General features: G+C 64.9%; 5 protein-coding genes across 9 annotated transcripts in view; 3 read left to right on the forward strand and 2 right to left on the reverse strand.

The window, feature by feature from the left end:
• The window catches only part of FANCA (FA complementation group A), a 34,814-nt gene extending 30,854 nt beyond the window's left edge, over positions 1-3,960 (forward strand). For 4 of the 5 annotated variants that reach the window (XM_040570950.1, XM_040570951.1, XM_040570952.1 and 1 more), the window contains exons 38-43: positions 497-559; positions 1,650-1,755; positions 2,169-2,244; positions 2,620-2,776; positions 3,168-3,260; positions 3,701-3,960. In XM_040570950.1, the coding sequence (XP_040426884.1) occupies positions 497-559; positions 1,650-1,755; positions 2,169-2,244; positions 2,620-2,776; positions 3,168-3,260; positions 3,701-3,808 (603 nt within the window). In that variant the 3' untranslated portion in view covers positions 3,809-3,960. Of the gene's footprint in view, positions 1-496; positions 560-1,649; positions 1,756-2,168; positions 2,245-2,619; positions 3,261-3,700 lie in introns of all 5 variants that reach the window. The other variant, XR_005823581.1, reaches the window with a different exon arrangement.
• ZNF276 (zinc finger protein 276) lies at positions 3,894-11,915 on the reverse strand. Its single transcript, XM_040570955.1, has 11 exons — positions 11,711-11,915; positions 9,998-10,307; positions 9,840-9,892; positions 8,986-9,483; positions 7,973-8,051; positions 6,758-6,838; positions 6,181-6,291; positions 6,027-6,102; positions 5,439-5,556; positions 5,067-5,166; positions 3,894-4,671 (listed from the first exon to the last, which is right to left on the reverse strand). Exons 1-11 carry the CDS (start codon positions 11,913-11,915, stop codon positions 4,386-4,388), a joined length of 1,917 nt encoding a protein of 638 aa, XP_040426889.1. The 3' UTR covers positions 3,894-4,385.
• Positions 11,916-12,065: 150 nt separating this feature from the next.
• VPS9D1 (VPS9 domain containing 1) lies at positions 12,066-16,697 on the forward strand. Its single transcript, XM_040570956.1, has 17 exons — positions 12,066-12,201; positions 12,321-12,393; positions 12,488-12,580; positions 12,663-12,825; positions 12,981-13,092; positions 13,194-13,256; positions 13,570-13,622; positions 13,701-13,788; positions 13,906-13,991; positions 14,084-14,547; positions 14,633-14,762; positions 14,840-15,036; positions 15,117-15,198; positions 15,715-15,819; positions 15,900-15,995; positions 16,356-16,363; positions 16,577-16,697. Exons 1-15 carry the CDS (start codon positions 12,091-12,093, stop codon positions 15,973-15,975), a joined length of 1,896 nt encoding a protein of 631 aa, XP_040426890.1. The 5' UTR covers positions 12,066-12,090; the 3' UTR covers positions 15,976-15,995; positions 16,356-16,363; positions 16,577-16,697.
• Positions 16,061-18,144, forward strand: SPATA2L (spermatogenesis associated 2 like). Its single transcript, XM_040570957.1, has 4 exons — positions 16,061-16,138; positions 16,587-16,881; positions 16,961-17,921; positions 18,032-18,144. Exons 2-3 carry the CDS (start codon positions 16,588-16,590, stop codon positions 17,891-17,893), a joined length of 1,227 nt encoding a protein of 408 aa, XP_040426891.1. The 5' UTR covers positions 16,061-16,138; position 16,587; the 3' UTR covers positions 17,894-17,921; positions 18,032-18,144.
• A 265-nt stretch (positions 18,145-18,409) lies between these two features.
• CDK10 (cyclin dependent kinase 10) lies at positions 18,410-22,037 on the reverse strand. The gene is made up of 14 exons (XM_040570958.1): positions 21,900-22,037; positions 21,549-21,621; positions 21,255-21,326; positions 21,040-21,142; positions 20,839-20,920; positions 20,608-20,675; positions 20,228-20,280; positions 20,031-20,100; positions 19,863-19,922; positions 19,591-19,714; positions 19,372-19,511; positions 19,078-19,130; positions 18,831-19,007; positions 18,410-18,789 (listed from the first exon to the last, which is right to left on the reverse strand). Exons 1-13 carry the CDS (start codon positions 21,993-21,995, stop codon positions 18,904-18,906), a joined length of 1,098 nt encoding a protein of 365 aa, XP_040426892.1. The 5' UTR covers positions 21,996-22,037; the 3' UTR covers positions 18,410-18,789; positions 18,831-18,903.
• Between the last annotated feature and the right edge of the window lie 1,268 nt (positions 22,038-23,305).

Below are 23,305 nucleotides of genomic sequence, written 5' to 3' on the forward strand. Positions count from 1 at the left end.
AAAGTGTTACGTTAAATTCCCAGGGTCACAGAACTGCATCCTTTGATTTCAGTTGTAAGGATCCGGAAAAGCAGTAACATGTGGCAGGGCAGGATTGCAATGCACTTGCTGAGGTAGGAGGCTGCACAGCATCTGCTGGTAGCATGCATGGACCAAGATTAGCTCGCCTCCAGGTTTACATCTATGGTAGCTTACTTAGTTTTCCCTGTATTTGGTAGAATTTGCCATTTGTTGGCTGAACTGCTGACTGCAGCGAGCCTTGCTTTGAAAAACTGTGAATTTAGTGTGGAATTTACCCTTAGAAGCAATGAACCAAGTCAGGCCCCAGTCTCTCTTCTTCAAATGCACTTCCTTCACCTGGAAGGAGCAGCAATGCTTGTAGTTCGTCCAGGTCTATCCTGGACGTACTTGGTGAAATGTTATTTCCTGATTGGAAAGTGTGAGTTCTGAGTCATCGCCGCGGATACAACTAACAGGTACTCTCTTTCCCTTGCAGCTTCTTGTTTCGCTGCTGTTCTTCTCACTCATGGATCTCATCTCAGCAAAAATAGCACCAAAGGTAAATTCAGCCCTCAGGGAATTCTCATGGCACTAAATACATCTGATCGGCTCGGTGCGCTGCCTAAAAATGCTTTGTACCAGTACTGAGAAGGCTGGTAGCTTGTTCTGCCAGAAGGAAGGGATCTGCAGCGTCCCAGACAGAGCCTGCTGAAAGCCCTTCTGTTCATATCAGATTGAATGTGTATTTCCTTCTATCTGACGTTACGTTCCCTGTCACTACAGGAGCTTTTATTTCTGAATGGCTTACTATTCTCAGTTTCCTGCTCAGACTTTACACCTCCAGGTAGCGCCGGAACCTCTTATCTATCTCTTGGCGTTTGTGTAGCATTGCACGTTTGTTGTAAGACGCTTTTCCTCAGGCCAGAAGCACGCACGGAATTTCACAACAGAAGAGTCCCTAACAAGGAGGAACACGGGTTTCCAAATGATTTAGTGCTACAAAATGGAAGAGCAAAGACCACAAGTTTCTTTCAGCAGCTCTCTGCCCTAAGCACCCTCCTGCCTATGAATGCGTTTGTCTTTTTCCCTTTGCTGCCTTCTCAGCTTTGAAGTGCAACCGTTGGTGTAGTCAGCTAGCAGATTGGATTGGGGAGCAGATTCATGCTAAAAATAATCATTTGATCTCGTCGTCTTTCATTGGGGGAGTCTGGAGGAAGAGTCATTGAGGAAAGAAATATCTTGAGCAAACAGATAGGGGAGGTTGTTCCAAGTAAAATGAGCAATGCGAAAAACCCTCCCAAGGCTTGCTGTCACTGGAGACGTTAGAGGGGAAAAGTCTGCTACAGGCGAGTAGGGGTAGGTGCAGGACTTGCAGGGACTTTGTGGAGCACAGCTAGGAAGTGAGCAACCAGTTTGTCACCAGCACACCCATACTGCTTCCCCTGCCCCTGTTGTGATGAAGCGCCTGCATTGCACAAGTGCCTGATAGCCCAGGGAGGAACCCAGGCCCCCAGGCGAGGGGAAAGGCTTGGGCTAAATTCCTGAAGGTCCTTTAATAGAGCATGTCATGTGTGTGATCTCTTACTGGGACTTCTGCTCTGCTTTGATGCAACTAAAACCTAAGGTGATCTATCCTTTCTGACACCCAGGAGGGCGTGGATTTTCAGACCTCTCTGGAATGGTCACTGGAGATTTTGCAATGCCTGGAAGAGAGGGGCGCGTCCTGGCCACTTCTCTTCCAGTCAGCAGAAAAAGGTGAGCGAGTCCTGCCTCCAAGGGATGGAAAGTTGAGGTTTAGTGCTGGACAGTAATGCTCTCTTTGATTAATGAATGTGCTTTGTAAGGAGGAACTGTTGGGCCTTTGTGAGCTGCATGGGGAAAAAAAAGTTGCTTCAGTAAAGGCTGAGAACATCCTGCTTCTACCCGACGGTACGGTGACCCGGCTGATGATTAGAGCTGGCTGAAACTCGGTATTGTTTCATCTGGTAGAGAAAGCCTAAGAGGGAACAGCTGTCTTCTAGCTGTCTTCCCTCAGGATCACCGCACCCAAGTGTCAGGGTTTAGTGTGGGCTGGGAGGAAGCTGTGCAGCCCCTGCGCTGCTGTAGCAGTACACGAGGTAGCATGAGGACCACTGCAGATGCTTAGTGCTTCTCTCTGGCTGTTACAGGCTCCAGAAAATACTTTGTCCTGCACAGTGCAGCCTCCGACTGCCACAGCCGGCTCTTGCCTCTTGCGTTCTACAGGTAACGAATGTCCTGCTGGTTTCAGAAGGAACGTGCTTGTGAGGGAGGATGTGGGTGGTGGCTGGCATGGGCAGCAGCTGGCCTGTTGGTGAGCTGAGCTCCTACGTTAGCTGTGCAGGAGAGAACACTGGATCATGGCAGGGCTACTATTTTAGAAACCCCCCGTCTCTTTTGCTAGAAGTTTCCCTTCATCTTTGAGCTTCAAATGGAAGTGTCCTAGGCTGTGTTATTGCTCCTGGCAGGGGGTGGCCCTGCACACAATGGGACTTGTGAAATAGATGGCAGCGGGAGCACTACCTGAACTTACCTCGTGTCTTGCTGTTAGAAACTAAGGTGGAATCGGCACTGACTGGATACGTGTGTGACTTCCCATAGCCTCACCCCTGGCTTTGACCAGGAGCTGCTTGCTAGAGAGCAGCTCTTCCTCTACGTGGCGCTCGACCTCTACATCCAGCTGCTTCAGCTCTTTGTGGAAGGGAAGGAGCTGCCCCAGGCTGAGCAGGTGGGACAAGGCCCAGACCCTGCGGAACACGTGAGTGAAGCTCAGTCTCTTTTTCCTCTCCTAACTGTGAATCCTATCCATTTTCCCTTCCCCCTGCTGCTTGCAGCATCCCTCTTGTTCTCGCTCTCCTGTACGAAGCGGTGGGATCGCGTGGAGATGCCTTTGCAGGCAGGCAGCTTGTTCCCAGCCTGGGGTGAGGGGCTGCAGGCGCTGCTGGTGCCTGAACCCTCAGCTGCCCCGCTGCCGTCCTACTTGTACGGGGCCTTAGAATGGATGGAGCCATTGAGCGAATGATCTGCTCAGCTTGTGCCTAGGCCACGGGTAGAGCCTGGTGGTCCCTGTGCCCCTGCTGGAGGCAGGGGCTGAGCGCTGAGTGACACCGCTGGTGGCTCGGCTGTGCCTCATCTCGTCTGTTCCTCAGGGGGATCCCGTGGAGGTGATCTCGAAGGCCCGTCGGTTCCTGCTTGCTGCAATTCCTCGCTGCCCTACCAGAAGCTTTGGAAACATAGGACCGGTGCGTTGAGCATTTTCTCTCCTCCCAGTCTGAGAGCCCAGTGTCTGAGCAGCACCAGCTTGCGTAGCCTTTCTTGCCACACTTCGCTCGCTTAACCGGCGGCAGGCAGCGTGCTGCTGTACCACGCGTTGGAGCAGCAGCCACCTGCTGTTCGCCCAGTGCTATAGCCACTGCCATCCCGCTCCCCTGCTGCAGGCTCCGTCTCAGCTCCGTTAAACATTACCCTCATGCACTCTTGCTTAATGCTTGGTCTTACGGAAAGTGCCGGGCCCGGTTACGGGGCAGGTGGTGCAATCCCCACGCGCACGGCGCTGGCTGCCTGCAGCCCCTGATTGCCGCAGCGGTCAGCAGCAGCTGCCTGCACAACTCACTGGTGTTGCTGTAACTTGCTCTGAGGAAGCAAGAGCAGGCCTAACACCCGACACGTGCCCTCTCCCCAGTTACTAGACGCGTGTGACCAACTTGACCCCGAGCTGGGAGCCATCCTCCTGCGTCGCTTGAGGCCGGCCGCAGCTCTGGACCTGGACGAGGAGCTGGTTCTGTTCTGAGGGCCAGACAGTGCCACCCCGCTGACTGGGGACAAGGGACAGACCCCGTGCTCCCTTTCTTTCTCACCAGTTTCTTTCCAATTACTTTGTAAATAATTTATTACAAGCATAACCATGAAGCTCTTGTTACAATAAAAAGTAGGTTACAAATTTCAATTTAGACTTGCTTTGGGAATCTTTTTCTTTTTTTTTTACCAAAACAAAATGTCTGCTTAAAGTTGCTCCACTGTCCTAGGTACTCTTACAGCCACCTGCGGGCAATACTGTACAGGCAGCAGCTTGTGCAGGTCGGTAACAGTTGTGGGCCAACTCTGTTTCTACAACTGTGTGCGTGGGGAGAAGGGGAACAACAAAGGGGTGCTGCCAAACATCCACTCCCCTTGGATTAGACAGACTCTTAGTACAACACTGCTGAATCAGACGTGAGCATGGAGAATCACAGCATGATAACAAGCTTTTTCTGAGCAAGCTGAAGCTAATTCCACTGAGTTCTTTGGAGACTAAAATGTAGATTAAAAATCTCCACTCTGCTGTACGGTTTCTACAGGGCTGGACTGGGAAAGCTGCCCCGTCCCCCTCAGGTGGGCTCCTGCTGTGCAGTCACTTCTGGCTTTACTGCCTGGCTCTCTGAAGTCCCTGAAGTATTTAGGAGGAGAATAGGCTCTGGCTCCAGTGGCTTGGTTTTGTCCTGAGTCTGGGTCAGAGGGTGCACCATGGACATGTGGACGTTAAGGTTATGGGCCTTCTCAAAACGCTTCCCACACTGGTCGCAGGCAAACTCCAGCTCCGTCTCGGCTTTGTGTTTGGTCATGTGGTACTTGAGCGATGCGCGCTGCCGGCACTGGAACCCGCAGATTTCACACCTGCAAGGCAAGGCACAGGCTTAGCTCCCCGCCCAAGCTGTCTGGCACAGCGACCAGCTCACCTTAGGCTGTGCTGACCAGGAGCTGGGGCTGCACGAGACGAACAAACACCACAGCCTCAGGGGCTGGCTCATAGCATCTCCTAAAGCTGCCCTGGTCAAGCAACACCCTTACCCTCAGGGCTGGAGCTGAGCAGTCGCCTGAACAGGAACAGAGGGGGTGAGACCTGCTCAGCAAAGGGACGTGCTGGAGCTGGGGCACGCACTGCAGAAGCGGATGAACACAAAGTGCTACAGGCAGGGCTGGGGGCAGGGAATTACCCTGTGCTAAGGACACCAGAACTTCCTGACGCCTTCTGTCCCTTTTTTAGCTATGAACAGATGATGTGCACTTACTGGAGGGGCTTTGCTCCTGAGTGCCGCATCTGATGGACCGAGAGGTGTTTGCGTTGCTTAAAGGTCTGCCCGCATTCATCACAGATATAATTCCGTACCTCTGCAATGGAAACGAGGAAAGAATGGCCGCTACTGCTGATTTCTTAGTGCATGAAACACACACGAACAGCTGCCCACAGTTACTGGGGGAAGCTGAATTCCTCCCCCCTGCCTCAAATCCCCCACACGATGGCTTCTTACAAGCGTGTGTGTCAGGATGACAGTTCTGCAGCCCCCACAGAGCCTTGCTACAGCACCCGTCAGCCTTGTACAATGAATCAGTTGGCATTGCTCACACCCATCCCCAGTGTGATCAGCACTGTGCAGACCCACCTGTATGAATGAGTTTCACGTGCCGCTGCAGGTACCGGTCAATCATGAACACCTTGTTGCAGCCCGGATGAGGACAGGGCCTCTCCCGAACTTCTTCGTGATGCTCTTTGATGTGTTTCTGAAAAGAAAGGACAGAGCTTCTAAATGCTGATCTTAAAGCGGAGATCAAGGCTGCGTTTTCTCCAGAGGAAAAAAACCAATCCCCCAGGATATGAGACCCCCATCCTGGCAGCCTTGCGCACCGTCACTGTTTTGCTGTGAAAAAAACAGACTTGCATCCAAATCCATCCCTGGCGGCAGGGACTTAACAGGACACAGCGCAGCTCGTTCCAAGGGCTGCTGCCGAGCCAGTGGCAAGCTTCCAGAACAGGAGGAGCGCGCTGAGCCAGAGCAGCTCCTTTTCCTTTTGGAAGCACAGAAAAAGGCCAGGGACACTGGACGGACTGCTCCCTTCGGTGACTCACCCGGGCTCTCACCCCCCGCAAAGCTAGACGGTGAACGAGAAATCACGGACCTTCCCCTCGCGCGAACGCTGCTCTACAACACTCAAAGCTGCAGGTTTGAAGTAGGACCAAGCCCTGACCCTACCTTCATGCCGTCTGCCCCTCTGTAGACAGCTGTGCAGCCCTGGTAAGGACACTTGTAAATGGTGGGCAGCTCCTCCCTGCAAAGCAGAGGCTTGCTGTCAGCCGGCGTGCTGGGAGCCAGCGCTGCTGCCCGGCCACACCCTGCTCTTTATTACCTTTCACATTTGATTTTTTTTTTCCAGCCTGGCTTAGGCCCTGGCTTCTTCCTTACTTTGGGCTCTTCTGCCTTCTTTGCTTCTTTGCTGTCACTCTTCTTGCTAGAAACCCTCCAGGAAGGAAGAAGGACATGTGTTTAACACTTAGGACATCTGTTTAATACTTGATGTTGATTTAAGTCCTCCCACCTAACTGTCCCTGCGTGTCACACCTGGCCTGAAGGCTTAGCCTGATGCCTGACCTGGCAAAGCCCAGGCTAAACAGGAGCACACGTGCCATCACATAAATACATGTGAGCCGAGCTGCTGTATTTACTGCAGGGCCTGGGGAAGAGGAACTCGGCCGCGCTTTAACCTGATGGGCAGCTTGGGGAACGCGTGTTCTGGGCATTACAGTTACCTCAGGGGCAGGAAGGCAGGGATGTGGGAGAACTGAGGCCAGGCAGGAAAACAGAGCTCATCTGCCCAGCTGAGTCCTGCCCCGTGGCCAGCAGAGCAGAGGTGGGCACCAGCCCTGCTGCTCAGCCACAGCCCCCTGCCAACCACACCGCGCTTCCAGGGGGGGAAAGCCCCTTACTTCTTCTCGGGGTAAGGCTCGAAGGAGTCATCTGAAGATTGCACGTTTCTCTTCTCATTCTCATCATCACTCAAGAAGTCTCTGAGAAAGAGAGAGAAGATGACCTTTACCGACATAGGACACGCCTGACGCTCCAGCACCAGCAGCAACACGCGTTCTCTGCTCCCAGCACGTTCATCACCCCCACAGAACCGCGCAGGAACTGAAGCTCCACGTGTTCTCCTCCCCCGCAATCTCCCAAAGCAAATAAAGCCTCGGTGAACACAGCAAATAGCAAAATCGGCTCCTTTTAGGGTTAGATCTCTGTAAGATTAACTGAACCACTGTCAGGAGAACAAAAATTGTCCATTACTGAAAAGATCCGATGTTGTAACCAGTTCCTATACTAGGAAAAGTAATTTTATAGAGCAAGAATGCGATATGATCGTCTGGCACAGGTTAATTAAGCTGCAGGTCATTCAGTGTTTCCTCATACGTAGCAGCCGCATTTTTGTTGGGATGTTTTGTTCGGTTTTTAAACCCTACGCTATACAAGAGGCAATTCATTCTGTAGCCAGGAAGCCAGCAGTAAGTTTTTGGGGTGCTTTCAGTGTGACAGATCTACCTGCCACGCTGCGCTAAGTTTGCACTTGGCCGTTCAGCACCTACACTCAGTCACCAGCCGCGTACCAGCCTCATTTCACTCCTGGGTTTGGAGAACTCGGCCAAACCTTTGATCAGAAAACCCGCTAGGCTGCCAGTGTCCCACTCCCACTCAGACTTCTGCGCAAACGCTCCCGCATGGGATGATTTCTCGGGGTCCCACCTACTGCCCACGAGCTCAGGGCTGCGCACCCGCACTCCGCTGCCCTGAGCTGCAGAGGGGAACAGCGTGGGAGCGGGATGGAGCCGCCAGCAGCCTGCTGCCCCACGCAGAACCGTGCGGCTGCTTTCCCAGGGCGCAGGGCCTGGCGCAGAGCACGGCCAGGTCTGCTGGAAGCAACCAAACAGAGAACACACACGCACACGCTGATGTGCAAACACCCTGCTGCGGCAGAGGCAGCCGAGGGAGGGAGCTGAGCGCTGCCATCGCAGAGAAACCGCTCTGCGCCTCGCGTGCCAGCTCCCAGGGCCTCCGGGGACCGGGTCTCTCGTGGAGAAAGAGCTCTCCGAGGCCTCTCATTTCATACTCGCAAAGAAGACATTAAGGCTATTTTAAACCCACTCTTCTCTCACCCCTCAGAAAGGTCACTGAACTCGTCTTTTACCCGCTCATCCGACGTTGTAGACAGAACCTGCTTCCCACTCAACTGTCCTAGGAAATGAAGGAGAACAAGGTGCGTTACTAGGAAAAGCAGTGAGAACAAGCCAGCAGAGACAGCTGCCGGGACGGCACTCTGACTTCACTCATGGTGGCTCATACTGGAGGGGGAAAAAAAAAAAAGCGCTCCACGACAAGTTAATGATTATTTAAGCCAAACTCCATGCCTCGTGTGCTCCAGGAGCAGCATTCTGCCTGCGCCCCAGGGACTGGGAGAGCCCTCACCCTGCAGCTGCCACCAGCATCTTTTGGTTTCCCCAGTGACAACCGCTCTGTAACTGGCAGGCTCATTCCCCACTGAGTCACAACTGCCTTTCCTCCTCCCAGCAGCAGCCATCTCACGTGGCTGTTAGAGATAAACACATCTCGACTTCTGGAACTCGGGATTAGCCTAAGTCCCCAAGTTTTAGGAGAGAGGGGAGCGCAGCAGCAAGAGCAAGACCCAAGTGTCTCCGGGGGCTCCTGCTGCTCGCCATCGCCCTGCAGCTGGGGGGGGGTCACACCCAATCGCCGACACGTGGACAGGGTTAGGACTGATCAGAAACCAACACCTGGCAGACGGTCAGAACTAGAGACTGCTCTGCACTGCTCATGTCCCTGGGCGAGGGCAGGGCCAGCTGAGGAACGGTCAAGTCTCACCCCTCCACCAGAGGGGAACAAGAGGCACAGAGGCAAGGGGACGGCTCTGGCTGCAGGACAACGCGGCCAGCCGAAGCCCCGCGCTCCCCCTTCCCTCTCTGAGGTTTGGTGTCTGAGACCAGAGGCAGTTTTCTGGGCAACCTGTGCTTCCCGGTGGGATCCGAATCCCCCTGAGGAGCGGCGGTCCCCGAGGAGGGCACCCCAGCCCCGGCACCGCTCCCTGGGCCAGCTCTTCAGATCTTGGCCTTCCCCAGAAGCCTGGGAGAAGATCAGAAGGCAAATCCCTTACCTGTGGCGCTGCTCAGCGGTGACACGGGCTGGGGCAGGGCTTTCTCCTGTAACGAGGCCGTGCTGTCCAGTTGCGAGTGAGATGAATCCCTGTTCTGCGGCGGCTCATTCTCCACGTTCAGTGGCACTGATGTGGTCCCTTTGTTTGCGGGCTGCTGGCAAGGAGTTGTCCTTACTGGAGCATGCTGGGGTCTGGGAGCAGAAACAGCCTCGGCATTGTCTGCCCCTGCCCCGTTGTCAGTCAAACGCTGCGCCGTGCCCTTGCTCCACTCCCGTTTGACAGACAAGGCATTGTCAACGAGCACCGTGCTACAGTCAGAATCCGTGTCCATGACGTAGTCGTGCCCGTCCCCGCAGCCCCAGACGGCGCGGATGATCCCGCAGTACTCGGAGGACAGCACGCTCTGCAGGCTCGGCACCGACTGGCAGCCCCCGGCGTGCGCGTGCGCCCACGTCACCAGGCTGTGCAGGCACTGCGGGCTGGAGGTGATCAGGTCGACTGTTGGGAGGGGAGAAGCAGCGGGCGCAGGGTCAGTGGCTGCGGACCCACTCCCGATGGCTCCCGAGCCACTGACAGCGGCTGGTGCTGCCCCCAAACCCGCTCTTCGCATTCCCCACGTAAGCCAGCGCCTTTCCAGCGTGGCGCTGGGAGGCTGGTGCCAGTGAGGATCCTCCTGGGGATGCGAGGGGAGAGCTCGTGGTGGAGGGAGGATGGGGCAGCATGACCGCCCAACCCGGGCCACAGCCCTGCCGAAGGACGCAGGCACCGCCCTGCCCCAAACACCCCAGAAAACCACCCCCCTGTGCCAGAACTGCAGAAAGAGAAGGGAGGCAGCTCCATGAGCAGCTACTCACCCAGACAGGAGGCACCTCCCTCCACGCCAGGCTGGGCTGGGGCAGCGCTGCTCCTGCAAGAGCCAGAACAGCAGCGGCAGCGTTACAGCGGGACCGCACCGACGCGTGGTGGTTTTACTACTCCCGGTAACTACCGGGGGCAAAGAAACGCAACGTACTTTCCTTTCGACTTGACGTGGCCCGTGGGAGACGCGTTCACCCTCTGAATGAACGTCCTGAGGACGCTGCGGCATTTGTAGAACTGGGCATGGCATTTCTTGCAGACGAACTGGGGGAGCGCGGGGTCCTGGCGCACCGCCACCCCGACCAGCCGCTGGAAGTCCGTGAAGAAGACCTGATCCACGCGGCGCTGCTTCTCCGAGTTCTCCCCCATCACGGGGACCTTCCCAAAAGCGTTGCGCAGGCTCCTGGAGGAGAACTTCCCATGGCAGAGGCGACAGTATCCAGTACTCAGGGCTCTGCCAATTCCTGCGAGAGAAGGATCGGGTACAGCTGCTTGTGCCTGCTCCAAGAGCACGCAGCCAGCTGTGGCCCGAGGGCACCGGCACGCAGGAAGACATTCCCCATCCCTCGACCCAAGTCAGCAGGCTGCCTTCAAAGTCCTGGCCTCAGTGCAAGCACAGGAAGGCCAGGCAGGATGAGACCTTCTCCAGGACTCAGGGCAGCCCCTGACAGAGCAGGGGCTCCGCAGCATCACTGCTGTGCTGCACCCCAAACCCCCTGATGTCCCTGCCCTGCGCCCTGGGGAGGCTGCTCCAGACCCAGCTCCTCCCGGCCGTGGTGCTCGCAGGGCTCTCGCGCACCCACACTTCCTCCAGCACCATCCTCTAGCTAAGTCACTCTTCTCCCTGCCCGGCGTTTATCTCCAGAATATTTATAGACAGCGGCTGTGGCCCTCTGTGAGCCTGCACCGCCCCAGCTCTCCCCCCTCTTCCAGGCCCACCGTTTCTCTGCCACCCCAACGGTTCTGCCTCATCACAGCCTCCTCAGGGCCATGGCTGGGCTCCAGCCCCCTCCAAAAGGACAGCACACGGCAAGTGATGGTGGTCCTGCCCCTCACCTGGGGGGTTACAGCTCCTGCCCACTGCCCCCATGAGCTGCCTCTGGCCACGCCAGCAGCAGCCATAGAGCTCCAGAGCCTCAGGTTCCCATTGCACCCAGCAAGGGGCTCCTTCGCTCAATGGGAGACGTGGGGCTGGGGGGCACAGCACTACAGGGAGCTCTGGGGAGGTGACGGCGGTACGGAAGGGCAGCATGTGCCAGCAGAGTGCCCACAAGCGCTTTGGAGGGCTGAAAACCACCCCTCGTTCCCGGGCCAGCCGCAGGCACGAGGGCTGGCGCCTGCTCTCCTCCACGCACCCCCCCACGGGGGAAGAGCCCCTCGGGCACCCCTCGCCCTGACCCACACCGGGGCACCCACGTCTCCCCCGTACCAGCTGCGTTTGCCGGGCCGCCCAACCCAGCCCCGCGCAGCTCGGGGACCAGACTCGCCTCCTGCCCCTGCAGCGACACGCAGGCGGCTATCAGCCCCGCCGTGCCCACCCGGGGACAGACGAGGACGAAGGGGGCTCCCTGCCGCCCGGGCCTTTCCCCATCACGTTCCCAGCCCCTTCCTCACCACCCCAGCCCTCCGGTGGCGCGGGGCAGCCCGGTGCCCGCGGAGGGGACGGCTCCGTCCCTCGTGCCCAGGAGGTCGCAGCGAGGCTCGGCCTCACCGTCCGAGGCCCCGAGCGCCGCCCTCGCACCTCCGAGCCCCGCGTGCCGTGCACGGGGCGGGGCGGGGCGGGACGGGACGGGACGAGGCCCCCACCGGCCCCCGCGAACCCAAACCCCCCCCCCCCCCCGCACCGGGGCACCCCGCGGGGCCTCACCTTCCTCCGCCGCCCCCCCGGGCCGTGCCCAAGCGGAGGCCGCCGCCGCCACCGGGGCCCACCCCGCGGCCGGTTCGGGCCTCGCCGCTCCCTCCGCAGGCCCCCGGGCCGCCGCCGCCGCCCCGGGCCGCCTCCGGGGCTCGGCTGAGGCCGCAGCGGGGCCGCCCGCGGCCGCCAGGAACCGCCCGCGCCGATCGCGCTTCATCGCCGCCGCCGCCGCCGCCGCGGGCCCGGCGCGCCCCGCCCGGCCCCTCCGCCCCGACCCCGGCAGCGCCTCCAGCGGCGGGGAGGCCCCGGCCCGGTCCGTCCCGGTTTAGGTTCCCTCCGCCCCCCCCCCCCATACAGGGCCGGTACCGGGGCTCCCGGGCGTTCCGGCCGCCATGGCGGCGGCGGGTGGCGGAGGCGGCGGGGCCGGGCCGGGCCGGGCTTTGCAGGCCGCTATGAGGGCGGCGAGCGGGGCTCTGGAGATGGACAGCGGGGGGAGGCCGAGGGTGAGCACCGGAGACCGTAAGAGGGGGGGGGACACGGGGGTCCGGGGCCCCGGACCCCCGTGTCCCCCCCCAAGGGCTTTTTAGCACCCCTATTTCACCCCCGTTCCTTTTTATGGCAGGAGGCGTACGTGGAGTACCTGAAGAGCATCGCCCTCATCTCGCAGGCCCTGCAGGACGAAGCGGCGCTGACAGGTAGCCCACCCCCCAGCCCCTGTTGTCCCCCCACCCTGTGAAGGGGACACGGGGGGGGAGATGACGGCCCTACAACCCCCCCCCCCCCGCGCAGATGGGGGCGAGGGGCTCGGCCCCGACACCCCGAAGATGCTGAAGTTGGCGGAGCAGTGCCTGGAGAGGGTCAAGTCCCTGGCGGCTGCGCTGGGTGAGCACGGTGGTCCTCAGGGGACGTGGGGGGGGAGAAGGGGTGGTGGCAGGGGTGGCTGGACCCGTCCTGCCCTCCCCAGGCAAAGCCAAGGTGATACCAGCCCCGCAGGAGCGCGGCGGGGGGCCCGCTCCCATCGCCAGGCACCGCAGGGTCTTCTCGGATGAAGGGGGCAAGCTCTCGCCTTTCCTGCCGCCGGAGATCTTCCAGAAGCTGCAGATCGCCGAGGCGCAGGGAGCCCGCAAGTGCGTGGGGATGGGGACGTGGTGGGCTGGGAGCAGGGGCTGTGGGGTCAGCGTTTGCCCAGCCCCACTGCTGGGTCCCGTACAGGGCAGCCCTGAGCTGGCTGCGGTGCCTGGCTCGTGTGCGGGGTCACCCCTACACCCCTGGTTCCCCGCAGGGAGCTGACGCCGCTGGAGGAGGCGTCGCTGCAGAACCAGAAGCTGAAGGCTGCCTACGAGGCGCGGGTGGCGCGGCTGAACCCCAGCCAGGCCGTGCAGAAAACCTCGCTGGTAAGCGGGGAGCAAGGGGGCGGTGGCTGCAGGCAGCTGGGTGCGGTGGGTCCCGCACCCGGGCTTTTGTCGGGCGTCACCGACGCAGCATCCCTTTGCAGACGCTGTCCCTGCAGCGGCAGATGATGGAGAACCTGGTGATCGCCAAGGCACGGGAGGAGACCGTATCCTTGCTGCTGGGAGAGAGCTCAGAGCAGGGGCCGGAGGCTGTGCCAGGCTTTGGGGTCTGAGTCCTGTCCCGTTCCTGGCTGGTTTGGGGGGCTGAGGTGGGAGAGGTGCAGGCTGTGCCTGTCCAAGCTGCCTCCCTGGCACCGCTCAGCCACCACGGGGGTCCCGGGAGGCTCCCGCTGTGCCACCCCATGCACCCGGCCTGTGCTTGTGGTTGCTGTTTCGTCAGCCACACGGGGGCTGTGCTGGGTGAGTGGGGCTGGCGCGGGGCTGCTGCGGTTCCAGAGCCTTGACTCTGCCCTGGCCCAGCTGCAGCGGAAAATGGAGGAGCGGCGGCTGCGGCTGCAGGAGGCGGCCAACAGGTGAGGGCACCGGGTGTCGCAGGGGGGACATGGAGGCCTCCCTGCATGCACCCTCACCTGGGCCCACGGCACCCCCAGGAGGTTCTCCAGCAGCGTGGCCCTCACCCCCGAGGAGCAGGAGCAGAGAGCGCTCTATGCTGCCATCCTCGAGTATGAGCAGGACCACGTGAGTATGCGCCGGAGGCTGCTGCCGCAGGCGCCGTGGGGGCAGAATGACGTGCTGTGGGGCACGGCAAGGTGCTGTCCCCCCGTCCCTCCTGATGGACCACGGACGCTCCCTCAGGACTGGCCGCGGCAGTGGAAGGCCAGGCTGAAGAGGAGCCCGGCAGACCTGTCCCTGGTGACGGGGCTCTTTTCCTGCCTCCTCAGGTACTGCGGGGCTGGCAGGGGGCTCTGCTTGGAGCCGGGGGGGGTGCAGCCGCCTGCCAGTACCCCCCTCACCCCTGTCCCTCTGCTTCCAGCTTCCCCGAGCACCCCATTGCCCAGCTCCTGCGCAAGCTGCAGTGCGTGGTGTACACCCGGCTGTACCCGGCTGTCAGCCAGAGCAGCCCCGAGGCCGCCCCCGCGGCCCCCGCCGGCCTCGCCTTCCTCTCGCTGGATGCTGGGGGGCCGCTGCCTGCGGAGCCGGGGGGCCGGCGGCTCCGAGCCTCCCGCAGCCTGCACTGCATGTTCTCCGTGCCTGAGCACAGCCCGGCCGAGCTGCGGCACAGCCTCTCCAGCACGCCCCTCGCCGACAGCAGCACCGACGCCCCCGGGACAGAGGGGGACCCCCAGGCCCCCCGGGAGAGCTCCTTCGAGGACCTGGAGCGGTTTCTGGCGTCACCCGAGGACTGGCCCCTGGGGGAGCCCCCCGCTGGCCCCGGGCAAGCGTCGTCGCTGCAGGAGCAGCTGAAGGGCGTCGTGCGGGACATCCACAACGCCATCGGTGAGGGGGGGGACGGGGCACGCGGGAGGGGGACGGGGTCTTGCTGTGCCCAGCCAAGCGAGCTGCGTAACTCCTTCCTTCCCAGACAGGCTGCTGTCCCTGACCCTGCTGGCCTTCGAGGGGCTGAACACCGCCGCCGGCAAGGACCAGTGCCTGGCCTGCATCGAGGAGGCCTTCTTCCCCCCGCTCTGGGCCCCGCTGCTGGCCCTCTACAGGTACCACAGCACCGGGGCTTGGCTGGGGGCTTCTGTCCCGGCACTTTACCCCAGCAACTCCCCTCGTCTGCCCGCAGGAGCGTGCACCGGCCCCGCGAGGCGGCCCTGGCCCACAGCATGGAGCGGCACCGCAACGCCAGCCCCGCCGAGATGGGGCTGCCCTCCCGGCTCTTCCCCGCGGCACCCGGCTCTTCCCCCGCCTACGGCGCCGCCGTCGAGGACCTGCGCCTCATCCCGCTGGAGACGTGTCCCCGCAGGAAGCTGGACTGCATCGGTGCGGGGCCGGGCCGGGGGTGTGCTGGGGTGCGCGGGGGGCAGCGGAGGCGCCTGTCAGCACCCTGCTCTGTGCCGCAGTGCGAGCCCTGCGCAGCATCTGCGAGTGCGCCGAGGAGTACTGCAGCGCCCGCGACAGCCGGGCCCCCGCCTCCGGCACCATGTGAGTACGGCGCTGCGAGAGGGGCGCCCGGCCTGGGGGGGCAGCGGGGCTGGCACCCCCTGGTGCCACAGGGCTGCTGGTTCCCGATGTGGGTACTGGTAGCCATGGGTGCTGGTGGCCATGGGTGCTGGTGTCCTCGGGTGCTGGAGGCCATGGGTAGCAGTGGTCACAGGTACCAGTGAGCATGGGTACTGGTGTCCTTGGGTGTCATCGGCCATGGGTGCCCAGTGGCCATGGTTGTCAGTGGCCCTGGGTGCTTGGTGACCGTAGGTGCTGGTGACCATGGGTGCTGTTGTCCTTGGGTGCTGGTACCCAAGGGTACTGCCGTCCTTGGGTGCTGGTGGCCATGGGTAATGGTGGCCATTGGTGCCAGTGACTATGGGTGCCGGTGTCCTTGAGTGCCAGTGGCCGTGGTTGTCAGTGGCCATGGGTGCCGGTGTCCTTGGGTGCTGGTGCCCCCGGGTGCCGGTGGTGCTGGTGCCCGGCGGCCCACCTGAGGTCGCGTGTCGCCGGCAGCGGTGCGGACGACCTGCTGCCCCTCGTCTCCTTCGCGGCGCTGCGCAGCGGGCTGCCCCAGCTGCTCCCCGAGTGCGCGGCGCTGGAGGAGTTCATCCACGAGGGGTAGGGGGCTCCGGGGGGGCCCGGGGGTGGTGGGGGGGGGACGACACCGTGACACCGGGCGGTGACGCCGCGTGCCGCAGGTGCCTGCTCGGCGAGGAGGGGTACTGCCTGACGTCCCTGCGGAGCGCCCTGGCCTACCTGGAGACCCTGCCCTGAGCCGCCCCCGGGACCCCCCCTCCCGGCAAGTGGCGGGGCCGGGCCCGCGGGGGGGCCCTGCGGAGCTCCCCCCCCAACCCCCGGGAGGGCCCCGCCCCCTCGCGTGACGTCACGGTGGGCGGGGCGCGGGAAAGCGGAAGGGGCGCGGGGCCGGGCCGGGCAGGTGGGAGCGGGAACCGGGACCGGGACGGGGGGGGGGGACCGGGGGCGGTGCAGGGGGGAGGTGCAGGGGGGAGGAAGCCGGGGCCGGTTCGGGGCCACGGGGCGGGGACCGGGAGGTGCGGCGGGGGGATCGGGGAGGACCGGGCCCGGGGGCGGTGCTGGGGCGGGGAACCGGGGGGGGCACCGGGAGGAACCGGGGCCGGTACGGGGCCACGGGGCGGGACCCGGGGCCGGGGCGGTGCCGGGGCGGTGCCCCGGAGGAGTACCGGGGGGAACCGGGGCCGGTAGGGGGCCACGGGGCGGGATCCGAGTTGGTGCTGCGGCGGGGAACCGGGACCGGTAGGGGCCACGGGGCGGTGCTGGGGCGGGGAACCGGAGGAGTACCGGGGGGAACCGGGGACACCGGTGCCGGTAGGGGCCCGGGGGCGCTGATCCGAGGGCTCCCGCAGGATGTGCGCGGGCCCGGCGGTGCGGCAGGAGTACCGGCGGAGCCTGGAGCGGGGCCGCGCGGGCGCCTGCCCCGACCCCTCGTTCACCGAGAGGCTGCGGCAGCGGCTGCGGGCCGAGCCGGGGCTGCTGCGGGCCCTGCAGGACGACGCCGGCGCCCTCCTGGCCCGGGGGCTGCGGGGCCGCCGCGAGCTGGGGCCGGCGCTGCGGGGCCTGGCGGCCGCCTTCGAGCTGCTGGAGCGGGCAGCCCTCAACCTCTACCTCTTCCCCTGGCGCAAGGAGTTCGGCACCGTGCAGGTGGGCAGGCGGCGGGGACGGGGGGGGGGTCCCGGGGAGGGGAAGCGGGACCCCCGGCGTCACGCCGCTCTCCTTGCAGACCTTCTCGGGGGCCTACGTGCACTCGCTGCGGGCGGCGCTGCCCGAAGCCGACCTGCTGCGGAGCTTCGGCCGCCTGGGCTACGTGCGGCGGGACGAGCACCGCCTGGCCGTGTGCCGCCGGCCCCCGGGCGCCGAGCTGGCCGCCGCCGCCTGCGGCTTCTTGGCCTGCCGGCTGGAGTGCGAGATCCTGGCCGAGGTGCTGCAGCGGCTGCGGCCCCGCCGGCTGCGCGCCGAGGAGCTGCTGGAGGCCCGCTGCCTCGCCCGCGACGCGGAGGCCTGCGTGGAGATGCTGCAGGAGCTCGTGCCGGGAGGCGGCGAGGCGGCGGCCGCCTGCGACGACGACGTGGATCTGTACCGGGAGATGCCGCAGAGCCCCGGGGACGGCGGGGAGCAGGACCTCAGCCCCCCTGCGCCGAGCTCCAGGCTGCGGAGGGACCCTGCGGGGCCGCGGGAGGCCCAGGACGCGCTCGGGAGGAGCTGGGACCTCTGTGAACACAGCGAGCTCGGGCGGGAGCTGCTCCCCGCCATCCCCAAGCCGGACGCTTCCTCCTCCTTCTCGTCCTCCCCTCGCTTTTTCCTGGAGCAGGAGCTCAGGGGGGCCGGCGGCAGCCCCCAGGTGCTCCCCCCCGCCTGGCTGCCCCCCGGGGAGCCCCCACCTGGCAGCCAGGCCGAGGCCGCGCCCCCCGGCGCCCCGCAGGAAGCGCCCGAGCTGCCCTGCTACCAGCTGCACTCCTGCCTGCGCCAGGGCGCGCTGCCCGCCTACTGCTGCACCACCTGCCAGCAGCTGCACGCCAGCACCTGCGCGGCCGGGCGGGCCTGCCGCAGCCGGCACCGCGGGCAGGAGCTGCGCGGCGAGCGGCAGCAGCGCCTCTGGCTGCAGCGGACAGAGGTGGACATGCTGCTGGCCGACAGCTCCAGCACCCGGCCCTAGCAGGGGCCCGGGCAGCGCAGCGCCGGGGGTGCTGCCTGCTGCTGCTCGGCACGGGGGCACCCGACCCCCCCCCCCCCCCCCCCAGCCTGCGCTGCCGCCGAGCTTCTGGATGTAGCGGGGCGGTGCGAGGGCTGGCAGGGCCCCTGCTCCAGCTGCTGCTGTAAACGGCTCCGTGCATCCCAGTAAAACGTGGCTGCCTCGCGGCACGCTGGTCTCGTCTGCCAGGGAGGGAGCGGGGAGGAACAGCCCGAGGACCCCCCCCCCACACACACACACACACCCCGACCCTCACGGGAAGGGACTGGGCACCCAGCGCTGTCCCCAGGGTGGTTTCGTCCCTGGGGGGGCTTCAGCTCCATGCCGGTGTCACGCCGCAGGAGCAGCTCTCGCCTCACAGCACGGCTGGGCCAGGCCTTGCCTCGGGCTGGGTGCCCTGGGCCTTGCGCAGGGCAGGGGAGGGCCAGGGCCGCATCCTGCCTGGGTACTGCGCCAGGGACCTCGCTCACGCCACGGACGTTTGTTTGCAGCTGCTTTTATTGACAGCACAGCCGGGGTTACACCGCGCAGCCCAGGGCTGGCCCCGCCAGCCCCCCCCGTGTCTCCGTACCAAACCCCGTTCCCCCCATCCTCCCACCCTGCGGGCTGTGCCCCCATCCCACCCCCGGGGAGGAGGCGGCACAGGGCTGAACCCCACCCGGGGGCTGCGCTCCCAGCCCCAGCCGCAGGGCGGGAGGGCACCGGTGCTGTGATGGGGTCACAGCGCGGGCTCTGGCAGCCCGGGGATGTCTTGGCGCGAGCAGCTCCCCGCGGGGCTGAGCGCAGGACCTCCAGGCGGCCCCCCCCGGCACCACACCCCCTCAGGGCTGACGGGGCCGTCCCAGGAGGGCGCCAGCGCCGCCGAGGGGCCGCGTGCCCGGCCAGCAGCAGGGCAGGAGCCAGCGCCCAGCCCCACGCGGGGCAGCGGCCGCCCCCGCTGCGAGCTCCCGTTACCTCCCGCTGCGGGCCGGGGCTCAGGGCTTGCCCCGCTTCGCCTGGGTCTCAGTCCCCGTGCTGGTGGAGGCTGCCCGCTTGTTGCGGTGGTGCGGGAAGGTGGGCATGAGCTCTGGCTCGCAGGCTGGGGGGCAGAGAGGTGGGTCAGCGGGGCCCGAGCTCCGCAGCCCTTGGTTGGTGGGGGATTTACTTACGGAGGGGCTTCTCCTTGAAGTAGGAGCTCTCCAGGCAGTCTTTCGCCGTCGCCCTGTGGGTACGAGGGCAGGTGGCAAGCTCTGCTCCCGGCCCGAACACGCTGCTGCCGCCCCTCACCCTCACAGGTGCCCGACTCTCCCGGTCCCCAACCTGCCCACGCTCTTCCCCGGTCTCGTTTCCACCCCAGCACCCGCCCGCGGGGCTGAGCTGCCCCCAGCCCGAGGGACAGTCCCCGCCACGCGGGCACAGCGACACCAGCGGCCCCGAGCCCTGCCCACGCAGTTGGCTCTTACCGCTTCTTGGGATCGTACATGAAGAGGAAGTTGAGCAGACGCAGCCCGGCCTCCGAGAGCCAGGGGAACTTGTGCTTGAGGTTGTTGTAAGGCTGCTTCCGCAGGGTGTACTGACTCACCAGGGGCAGCTTGGAGAAACCCTGAGGGCAGGGGTGCAGAGCGTCAGGCGCAGGCAGGGAGGGCGGGCAGGGCGGGCAGCGCCCGCGGAACAGCTCTCACCGGCCAGATGTTTTCGCTGGGCGTCCCCAGGAGCTGCACGATGAGGTCGATCTGGTGGATCTCGGAGGTGCCCGGCAGCAGCGGCTTGTGAGCCAGCAGCTCGGCGAGGATGCAGCCCACGGCCCTGCGGCGCAGAGGGCGTGCAGGAGTCAGCGGTGGCAGGAGAACCCCCGCCATCCCCATGTGTGCTCGCAGTCCTGGCCCCCGACAACCCCCCCCCGGCACCGCCCCAGCCAGCCTCGGCCCCTGCTGGCCTTCGTCCCCGCCCTTACCACATGTCAATGCTGGTGGTCTGCGTCGTCATCCCCAGCAGCAGCTCAGGCGCTCGGTACCTGCGCAGGGAAGGGGCAGGTCTGCAGGAAGCCCCCGCCGCCCCCTGCAGGGCTCGTCCCGTGTCAGCCCGAGGCAGCACAGCTCGGGGCCCCGCACCCAGCGCTCACCACAGCGTGACGACTTTGGGGGTCATGGGCTTCGGCGGCATCCCGTACGTACGCGCCAGACCGAAATCCGCTGCAAGAGAGGAGCAGGCCCGAGGTGAGGGGAGAGGCGAGCTCCGTGCTCCGGCTGCTCGCGGAGCAGAGGGAGAGCTGCAGGCACATCCGCAGCAGGAACCGACGGGGGAACCGCAGGGGCTCACCTATCTTCACGCAGCCTTTGTCAGTCATGAGCAGGTTGGACACCTTCAGATCCCTGCCAGGAACACCGAGGGGCCGGTCAGCACCGCCCTGCACACGCGGTTCCTCCCACGCCTGCCCTTCCCCAGGGAGCCTGGGGAGACGCCGAGCCCCCGAGCTGGCTGGTCACCGAGAGAAGCGCATCTCGCCATCCCCGCCCTGCCACGGCTCCCACGCTGCCCGTCAAAGTTCGCCCCACGCCCCCACCCAGTTTCTCCACACGGCGCTCCCTGCTCCCGTGGCAGGGGCACAGGAGCTGAGGAACCGCCCCACGGTTCGAGGGCTCTGCAGGCTGCCTCCCAGCGGTCCCCCCTCCCCACCACGCCTCTCCCCCGGCCCCCACCTGTGGATGATGTACTTCTCGTGCAGGTACTGCAGGCCCCTGAGCACTTGCAAGATGATGCACTTCACCTGGAGGCAGAGGACGGCGGCGTCACCCACTGTGTGACCAGCACCAGGCGGAGCGCAGGGGTTGCAAGGCACAGGGAACCCACGCTGGTGGCCAGCGTGTTTTGGCTGGAGTCGCAGCCCCCTCTCACGGGTGGCATCCCTAAAAGCCTGACCCAACCTTTACCTGAGCCTCGGAAAAAGGTGTCTGCATGTTCTCCAGAAGGCTGGCGAGGTCCTGCTCACAGTAGCCCATTACCAGGAAAATACTGGAGGGGATAGGACAGAGGCAGGTAAGGCACGGTCTGCGCTGGAGCACCAGGAAGGCATCGCCTCTGAAGAGCGGAGAGGGCAAGAGATGACAGGAGGACAGAGGGGGCGCTCTCACCTCTCGAGGTGGTTCCCCACGACCACCTCCTTCAGCTCCACGATGTTGGGGTGGTGGAGCTCCAGAAGCAGGGTGATCTCCCGCAGGCTGCTGACGGGCATTCCTGGGGACAGCGAGAGCTGCGCTGCACGAGTGCCTCAAGCAGGGGTCAGGAGCGCTGCTGTCTGCACGGGGAGCCACCCTTGCCACGGCTCCCTCCCCTGGTCCTCTATTACCTTCTTTCTCATTGTCCATCCGCACCTTCTTCAGTGCCACGGTCTCATCCGTTACGGTGTCCCGGGCACGGTCTGGAAGAGCAGCCAGGTGCTCAGCACCAGGAGGCAAACACCGGCTTTATTCCCAATTATCGGTGGGGCACCGGCACCACTGAGCCCCCGCTCAGCCTCAGTCCCTCCGCCCCGCTGCCCCACAGCCCATCGCGCTCCGCTCCCAGGGCGGGTGCCCGTCCTTCCACCCAGGAACCAGCCCCACCCCAGGCCGGGAGGGCAGCCAGCCAGCCCCGCACTCACACACTATGCCATAGGTGCCTTCCCCGATGCGATTCAGCTTCTCGAACTCCTTCACGCTCCGGCACCTCCCCAGCTGCAACCAAAGCGGCGGTCACGGGCGGCAGCTGCCCGTGGGGCGGCCTCCCACGAGCGGAGAGAGGCACCGCCCGACGGCAGCCTGACACCGAGCCCCGGCCCTACCCCCACCGGGTGGGCGGCGGAGCTGCCCCGGCCCCTTCTGCCGCAGGGACGGCCCCGGCCTGCACCCGGTGCCCCCCGGCCCCCCCCCTCAGGGCCCGGGGCCTTACCTCACCTCACGGCCCGGCGCCCCCCGAGTCCCCACCTCAGGACCCCGCAGCCCCGTCCCCTCACCCTCTCTGCCGCCGGCACCTCGAAGAAGCCGTCCGCCCACAGCCGCGGGAAGCGCAGCGGCTCCAGCTCCGCCTCAGCGCCGCCGCCCTCCGCCATGGCCGCCCGCCGCCCGCCTCACGCATGCGTCCTCCCGCCCGCCGCCCGCCTCACGCATGCGCAGCGCCGCTCGGCGCCGCCTCACGCATGCGCGGTGCCGCCCAGCCCCCGCCCTCCCCGCGCGGGGCCCTAGCAACGGTTGCTATGCGCGGCCCGGCCCGGCCCGGCCCGGCGGAGGCCCCGGGCCCTGCCCGCCGTGAGGCCCCCGCCGTGCCCGGGCCCTGCCCGCAGCGCTCGCGCCCGGCGCGGTCTGAGCCCAGCACTGGCGTTTACTGAGCCCCCGGGCCGTGCTCCCGGTGCCGGTCAGCCGCCCCCGCGGCGTGCTCCGTCACCACCATCAGGATCGCGTCCTCCGAGGGCGACGCGACGATGGTTTTTGGGGCGGGAGCGGGGCTCTCCTCGTCGGCCGCGCCTCCTGGGGCGTCTAAAAGAACCGGGGGCAAGCCGTGCCTGAGGGGTCACCGCGAGGAGCCTCACGGCGCCCAGCGGCACCGGCACCGGCACGGCGGGAGCACCGGGACCGCCGTGCTCTGTGCGGGGCCCGCCGGGAGGTCCGGCTGCCTCCGAGCTTCGGGGGCGCGCACCCACCGGGGAGCTGCAGCCTGCCCCCTGCACCCGCAGCCACCCGCGCCGCGCCCCTGCTCCGGGTGGAGCAGAGGGGAGACAAATCGAGGGTGGCTGCGTGCTCCAGGGCACGGTGCGGTCACGGGAGCTGCTTCCCACCCGCCTCCTGACGCCGGTGCTCCGAATACCCCCGGGCACCTGCGCTATTTATACAGCGGCTCGTTAAAACCCGGCCGGCTGCGAGCACGGCGCAACGGGAAGGGCCCAGTTTATCTCCGCTCTCCTTTGTGGGGCGGAGAGGGGGCAGAAGAAAGGCTGGAAGCGTCACGTCACGGATCCGAGCGCTGTTACGGCGCGGTACCGGTACCGGCAGCAGCCCGGGGCGCTTCGCTCCTTGATCTCTGCCTACGAGATGGGTCTGGAAATAAAATTTCCCTCTCGGAGTCAAACGGGGTCGAGATGGTGACGGGCGACCCCGGCGGGCGGCAGCTCCCTGTGCACCGGGGGGCGTCCCTGTCCGTGTCACCGTCACTGTCCCCGTTACCGTCCCCGTCCAGGGCGCACGGTCCCGCCGAGCCCCCGTTACCCTTCCCACGCAGGGCCCTGCCGAGCGCCTGCCCCACGGCTGCCGTCGGGGCCCCGGCCCACGGCACGGGCACCGGGCCCCGCGGCACCGGGCTCGCCTCGCCCCGGTCCCGGTCCAGCCCTGGCACGGCCCGGCCCGGTCACCGCGCTGCCCCCAGCCC

The sequence above is a fragment of the Cygnus olor genome, chromosome 12, assembly GCF_009769625.2.
Source record: "Cygnus olor isolate bCygOlo1 chromosome 12, bCygOlo1.pri.v2, whole genome shotgun sequence".
Lineage (NCBI taxonomy): Eukaryota > Metazoa > Chordata > Aves > Anseriformes > Anatidae > Cygnus > Cygnus olor.